This window comes from Rhincodon typus, chromosome 4 (assembly GCF_021869965.1).
Source record: "Rhincodon typus isolate 14 chromosome 4, sRhiTyp1.1, whole genome shotgun sequence".
Taxonomy (NCBI): Eukaryota; Metazoa; Chordata; class Chondrichthyes; order Orectolobiformes; family Rhincodontidae; genus Rhincodon; species Rhincodon typus.
Window position 1 is genome coordinate 108358120 of NC_063335.1, and position 7780 is coordinate 108365899.

At 44.8% G+C, this 7780-nt stretch overlaps 1 protein-coding gene across 2 annotated transcripts in view; it reads left to right on the forward strand.

The window, feature by feature from the left end:
• Positions 1-7780, forward strand: part of napgb (N-ethylmaleimide-sensitive factor attachment protein, gamma b) — a 55371-nt gene that overhangs the window by 28866 nt on the left and 18725 nt on the right. For both annotated transcript variants that reach the window (XM_048595817.1, XM_048595815.1), the window contains exons 8-9: positions 4748-4818; positions 7299-7377. In XM_048595817.1, the coding sequence (XP_048451774.1) occupies positions 4748-4818; positions 7299-7377 (150 nt within the window). The remainder of the gene's footprint in view (positions 1-4747; positions 4819-7298; positions 7378-7780) is intronic.

Below are 7780 nucleotides of genomic sequence, written 5' to 3' on the forward strand. Positions count from 1 at the left end.
ATGTTAAGGTGCAAGTCTGTCCATCCCTGAGCCACGTTTCTGTAATAGCTATGATATCCCAGTCCCATATTCCCAACTATGCCGTAAATTCATCTGCCTTACCTGTCCGGTCTCTTGCATTGAAGTAAATGCAGTTTAATTTATCAGTCTTACTTCATTCTTTGCTGTGCTTTTGTCTGCCTTGACTATTAGACTTGCTCCCCTTATCTGTTGTACTAGCCTCAGCCTTTCCTCTTTTCTCGCTGTCGCTTTGGTTCTGCTCCTCACCCTTACTAGTTTAAAGCTTCTCAAATAACACTAGCAAATTTCCCTGCAAGGATATAAGTCCCCTTCCAATTCAGGTGGAACCCATCCCTCTTGTACAGGTTATTTCTACCCTGAAGAGATCCCAATGATCTAACAATGCGAATCCTTGCTCCCTGCACCAACTCCTCGACCACACATTCATCTGTTCTGTCCGCCTATTACTACTCTCACCAGCACATGGCACTGGTAGTAGTCCAGGTATTACTATCCTCGATTACCTACTTTTTAACCTCCTGCCTAGTTTCCTATATTCTCTCTGCAGAACCTCTTTCCTTACCTATGTAGTTAGTACCCACATGTACAATGACCTCCTGCTGATCACTTTCCCCTTTCAGAGTATTCTGCACTCCCTCCATGATATCCTTTCCCCTGGCACCAGGGAGGCAACACACAATTCTGATGTCTCACTGATGACCACAGAAATGTTTGCCTGTGCCCCAGACTAGAAAGTCCTCTATTACAATTGATCACTTGGAACCTGACATACTGGATGGTGTTCCAACTTGTAATTGTACGTACTCAGAATAAGGACGCATCACTGAATTCGACCTGAAGCTATTGGCGCCACAACCTTGTACTCTTTAAGTAGCCCTAGCAGGAATTTGTACTCTGTTGCTATTAAAAATTTGCACATCAAAGATTACCGCTAAACCTTCCTTCTCGATCTGAGTGTATCTTCTTTCGGCACTAGCCAAAGTCTGTGATGCATGTACTATTGGGAGTCCTTTCTGCTGGGTCCCTGGTGAGCCAACACTACCCTGATACTGAAGAAGGATACTGAAGATTTTCTGAAGAAGGGCCCTGACCCGAAACGTCAGCTTTCCTGCTCCTCTGATGCTGCCTGGCCTGCTGTGTTCCTCCAGCTCCACTCTGTAATATCTGTTTACTACCCTGATACTGTAGGTTGAAGGCGGGGGGGAGTTGGGAGCATCACATATCGGCACCACATTTTGCTTGCGATCGTAGTGTGCCAACACCCTGGTCGACCCATTGTCTCCGCCTGCTCCTGCCCAACCGAACTTATCTCCACCTATCTCGACTCCATTTTCTCCCCCTTGGTCCAGGAACTCCCTACCTACGTCCGTCACACCACCCACGCCCTCCACCTCCTCCAAAACTTCCAATTCCCTGGTCCCCAACACCTCATCTTTACGATGGACGTCCTGTCCCTATACACCTGCATTCCCTATGCAGATGGCCTAAAGGCCCTCCGCTTCTTCCTGTCCCGCAGGCCCAACCAGTCCCCCTCCTGCGGGACGTCTCTTTCAATTCCTTCAACTTCCTACAGACAAAGGGGGGTGGCCATGGGTACCCGCATGGGCCCAAGCTATGCCTGCCTCTTTGTAGGTTACGTGGAACAATCCCTCTTCCGTAGCTACACTGGCTCTAAACCCCACCTCTTCCTCTGGTACATTGATGACTGTATCGGCGCCGCCTTGTGCTCCCACGAGGAGCTCGAACAGTTCATCCACTTCACCAACACTTTCCACCCCAACCTTAAGTTTACCTGGACCATCTCTGATACCTCTCTCTCCTTCCTGGACTGCTCTGTTTCCATCTCTGGCAACCAGCTGGAAACCGATATCCATTTCAAGCCCACCAACTCCCACATCTACCTAGAATACACCTCCTCCCATCAACCTTCCTGCAAAAATGCCATCCCCTATTCCCAATTCCTTCGCCTCCGCCGCATCTGCTCCCAGGATGAGGCATTCCACTCCTGAACATCTCAGATGTCCTCGTTTTACAAGGACCGCAACTTCCCCCCCTCGGTGGTCAAGAACGCCCTCAACCATGTCTCCCGCATTTCCCGCAACTCATCCCTCACACCCCCTCCCCGCAATAACAACCAAAACAGAATCCCCCTCGTCCTCACGTACCACACCACTAACCTCCGGATCCAATGCATCATCCTTCGACACTTCCGCCATCTGCAATCTGACCCCACCACCGAAGACATTTTTCCCTCCCCACCCTTATCTGCTTTCCGGAGAGATCACTCTCTCCGTGACTCCCTTGTCCGCTCCACACTCCCCTCCAGCCCCACCACATCCGGCACGTTTCCTTGCAACCGCAGGAAGTGCTACACCTGCCCCTACACCTCCCCCCTCACTGCCATCCCAGGCCCCAAGAAGACTTTCCACATCAAGCAGATGTTCACCTGCACATCTGCTAATGTGGTATACTGTATCCGTTGTTCCCGTTGTGGCCTCCTGTACATCGGGGAAACCAAGCGGAGGCTTGGGGACCGCTTTGCGGAACACCTACGCTCGGTTCACACTAAACAACTGCACCTCCCAGTCGCAAACCATTTCAACACCCCCTCCCATTCCTCAGACGACATGTCCATCCTGGGCCTCCTGCAGTGCCACAAAGATGCCACCCGAAGGTTGCAGGAACAGCACCTCATATTCCGCTTGGGAACCCTGCAGCCCAATGGTATCAATGTGGACTTCACAAGCTTCAAAATCTCCCCTCCCCCTACCACATCCCAAAACCAGCCCAACTTGTCCCCGCCTCCGTAACCTGTCCTTCCTCCCACCTATCCCCTCCTCCCACCTCAAGCCCCACCCCCATCTCCTACCTACTAACCTCATCCCGCCCCCTTGACCTGTCCGTCCTCCCTGGACTGACCTATCCCCTCCCTAACTCCCCACCTACACTCACCTTTACTGGCTCCATCCCCGCCTCTTTGACCTGTCTGTCTCCTCTCCATTTATCTTCTCCTCTATCCATCCTCTATCCACCTCGCCCTCTCTCCCTCTTTATTTCAGAACCCCCTTCCCCTCCCCCATTTCTGAAGAAGGGCCTAGGCCTGAAACGTCAGCTTTCCTGCTCCTCTGATGCTGCTTGGCCTGCTGTGTTCATCCAACTCTACACCTTGTTATCTCGGATTCTCCAGCATCTGCAGTTACTACTATCTCTGAGATGACGAAAGCTGCTTCTTCACTTCCCTAAAGGCTACGTCTTGGCTACAAAACCGTTTCCAAGGCTGACCCTTTTTCAGTAGCAGATGTAAGGGTGTCAGGACGGAGGCTAGGTTACATATGAATTTTCCATAATAATTCACCACCCTTGGAAAGACCTAAGCCCTGGTACAGACGTGGGGGGCTGGGACACCTTTTGTTGCCCTCTCTATCTTCCAAAGGGTGTAACCCAGTCTTGTCGACTCTGTAGCCCAGTAGTCACTTCGTGCCTGGAACACACATTTTCCTTCCTAAGGTGTACTGCCCACCTTGGAGAGACATTTAAGCACTATATTCAGTTCTCTAAATTCTACTGTTTTCCTCCTGCTAATGTCAAACTAATATGTCTGTAGTTCACCATTCTACCTCTTCTCGTAAATAGTTGGATTACACTTTTCACCTTCCAGTCAGCAAGAACCTTTCTCGGATTTATGGAATTTCAAAAGCTAACCAATGCATCCGTTATCTTCAAAGCTGTGAGCATGGGAAGGTGGTGACATAGTAGACTTGTAATCCTGAGCCCCAGGTCAATATTCTAGATACGTGGGTTTAAATCCCCCCATGACACGTGGTGAAATTTGAATTCAATCAAAAATGTGGAGTAAAAGGCTAGTTTCATGGCAACCATGTGCCTACTGTCAAACACCCACCTTGTTTACTCAAGTGCATTAGTGATGAAATTTGCCCCCCTTCTCTGGTCTGACCCACATGTGACTCCAATCCCACAGCAATGTGTTTGATTCTTAACTGCTCTGTGGGCAGTAATAAATGCTGGCTTAGCAACACCTGTAGCCTATGAACAAATAAATAAAATCTGGCATGAAGCTCATCTGCCCAGGGATTTATCAACTCTCAATTCAGCCAATTTTTCAAGTGCTACATCTTTACTGATACTAATTTCTTTCAACTCTTTCATTGCACTAGTCCCTTGGTTGCCTTGAATTTGCGAAAGATTTTCTGTATCATCTTCCATGAAGAAATATTCAAATTAACTCTATAGTTTCTCTGCCATTTCCCTGTTTTCCACTATAAATTCTACTGTTCCCATCTGTAACAGGTCTCCATTTATCCTTGTTAATTGTTTTCTTTCCATGTACAATATAGTCCTTATTTCTTTCCAGCTTACATTCAAATTCTCTTCCCTTTTCTAATTAGTTTCTTGGTCTTTCGCTAGGACCTAAATTGTTCGCAGTCCTCAGGCTTAACACGATTTCTGATATTTTAATAATTTGTTTATATTGATCTAATGCACTGTTTAACTTTTGCCCTTAACTATGGTTGATTTATCTTTCCTTTTAAAGATGATATCAATTACCTAGAAACATCGAGAATTTATAAGTGGTTGTTCTTTTTAAAGAAGATTTGGACGTCTGCAGATATCTTATTAACAGTGTTAAAATGTTGTGATGAAGTAGACTTTGTGCTATTATAAAATGTTGACTTCGCTTTGTAACAGTAAACTTATTGTTTGGTAGAATGAAGAGCGTTTACGCCAATCAGCTGAATTGCTTGGAAAAGTTTCACGGCTGCTAGTTCGGGCTCGCAGGTAACAGCCTTTCTGAAAACTAGATTTGGCTACCGAAGGACTTAAGATGAAGAAAAGTAAATGGAACAGTGCTTCTGTTCATAAGCATGTCTCCCTCCAAGTTGTTGATGAAAACATTGTAACAGTAAATATACATATTGTTCCTCAGCATATTACTGAGAGGGAAATGGAGGTTTATGCTGACAGTTTAGACAGATGAGGAAGGATGGGAATAGGTGTATGTGGAGCTTAAATGCTGGGATGAGTTGGTTGGATATTTTGGCTGTTTCTGTGCTGTGTATTTTGAGTGATTTTTAATGATCTAATATTGGACAGCCTTAACCCTAGTGACTCCATAAGACCATAAGATATAGGAGGAGAAGTAGGCCATTCAGCCCATCGAGTCTGCTCCACCATGAGATCATGGCTGATCTGATAATCTACAATTCCACTTTGCTGCATTTTCCCTATAATGCTTAATTCCCTGACTGATTAAAAATTTGTCTTATCTCAGCTTCGACAGCTGTTTGCAGTATTGAATTCAACAGATTCATTACCCTCCGAGAGAAGAAATTCCTCCTAATCTCTGCCATAGTTATTCAACCCCTTATTCTGAGATAATGCCATCTGGGCTACTACTGTCCCATAACAGGAAGCAACCTTTCTGCATCCACCATGTCAAGATGCTGAGATTCTTGAATGGTTTAACAAGTTGTTCTGTCATTCTTCTAAATTTCCATGAGTACAAGGCAACCTACCCAATCTGTCTGTTTCAAACAGCCCCTCTATATATGATAACCAGCCTAGTGAACTTCGTCTGGACTGTCTCCAATGTCAGTAGGGACACAAAACTCATGGTATGCAGCTGTGGTTGACTAGTATCTAGTATAGTTTGAGAAAAACGTCCTTAATTTTATACCACATTTCCTTTGAAGTAAAGGCCAATATTCCATTTGCATTCCCTATTATCTGTGAACTTGGACGCTAACGTTTTAAGATTCACGAGGCCTCACAAATCCCTCTGCTCTGTAACTTTCAGCAGTCTTTCCCTATTTAAATGATATTCAGCTCCTCTATTCTTCCTGCTACAGTGCATAATTTCTCAGTTTTCCATATTGTATTCCATCTGCTAAATTTTTGCCACTCACTTTCATAGAATCCCAGAAAGTGTGGGAATAGGCCATTCAGTCCTTCAAGTCCACACCGACTTTCTGAAGAGCATTGCACCCGGACTCACCCCCACCGAAACCCTACATTTTCCATGGCTAATCCACCTAACCTACACATCCCTGGACACAATGGGGCAATTTAGCATGGCCAATCTACCTAACCTGCTCATCTTTGGACTGTGGGAGGAAACCCACACAGACATGGGGAAAGTGTGCAAACTCCACATGGACAGCCGCCCAAGACTGGAATTGAACCCGGGGTCCCTGGTACTGTGAGGCAACAGTGCTAACCACTGAGCCACCGTGTCACTTAATCTGTCTAGACCCTTGTGCAGCCTCTGTGTTATCTACAACACTTGCCTTCCTACTTATTTTTATGACATCTGCATGCTTGGCTATAATACATTCACTTGCCTTATCCAAGTTACTTACATCAATTGTAAATAATTGAGGTCCCAGCACTGATTCCTGTGCCACTCTACTAGTTACAGGTTGCCATTCTGAAAGTGACCCCCTTATCCCAACTCTGTAATTTCTGTTAGTTAGGCAATCCTCTATCCATGTTGATATATTACCTCTAACATAATGGGCCCTGATTAAGTAGCCTAATGTGTGGCATCTTATCAAATGCTCCAGTGACTTCCATTAATGAAAGACCACATGTGTTCCAGAGCAATTAAATTCACATGTAGAAATGGGTTTTGCACAGAAAGTTGCCTGGGAAGTGATTGCCTTCAGTTTTGGGTATGCCAGTTGTGTTCATTTTCCTTTTTTTTTGATTTAACCTATTTTTCTAATTAACCAGTTCAGAGATGTTATTATATACCTCAAGCAAATGGGACCTGAACCCAGGCCTCCTGGTCTGGGAGTAGGGATACTATTTCTACACCACAAGAGGGCCCTGTGTTCTTTTTCTTAGCCGTCCTCACTGCATCATCCCAACTGTCATCTTGAATTTATGTAAATGGAACCTTTTTCTTGAATGCATTCATTCTGTCCAACATGATTCACAATTAACTGTAAATGTTTCTCCTCTGCTTTTTGTGTTCTCAGTTTTAAAGTATTTGCATTTACTATATCCAAAATAGTCTTTGATATGTTCTGAAATGCCTCTGAAGACTGACAGTAGATGATTGGATCACAGATTTGTGCTTGTTTAACATTGTCTTTTCAAATGCATTGGTTGTGGTAGACATGTTGACAGTTCCATCTATGTATGAAATAAATAATTGTTGATTTGATTTTTAAAAAAAAAGATTGCCATAATGAAGCCTGTTTGTGGAACTGCCTTAAAACTGCTGTTAATGCGGTGTTTTATTCCCTGTTTTTAAGGCTTGATGAAGCTGCAGCATCTCTTCAAAAGGAAAAGAACATGTATAAGGAAATTGAGAATTATCCAACATGCTTTAAGGTAGATAAAGAAAATTTTTCTGCAAACCTTATTTTAATTTGTTCACAGAACGTGAACTTTATTGGCTAGGCCAGTACTTATTGCCCATCTTCAATCATTCTTGAGAAGGTAGTGGTGAGCTGCCGCCTTAAATTGCTGCAATCTGTAGGGTGAAGGTATACCCACAATACTGTTAGCGAGGGAGTTCCATGTTTTTGACTCAGAGATTGTGAAGGAATTGCAAAGTAGTTCCAAGTTAGGATCAATGTGTGGCTTGGAGGGGATCTTGCATTTGCTGATTCAAAGATAGTAGGAACTGCCGATGCTGGAGTATCTGAGATAACAAGGAGTAGAGCTGGATGAACACAGCAGGCCAAGCAGCATCAGAGGAGCAGGAAAGCTGATGTTTCGGGTCTGGACCATT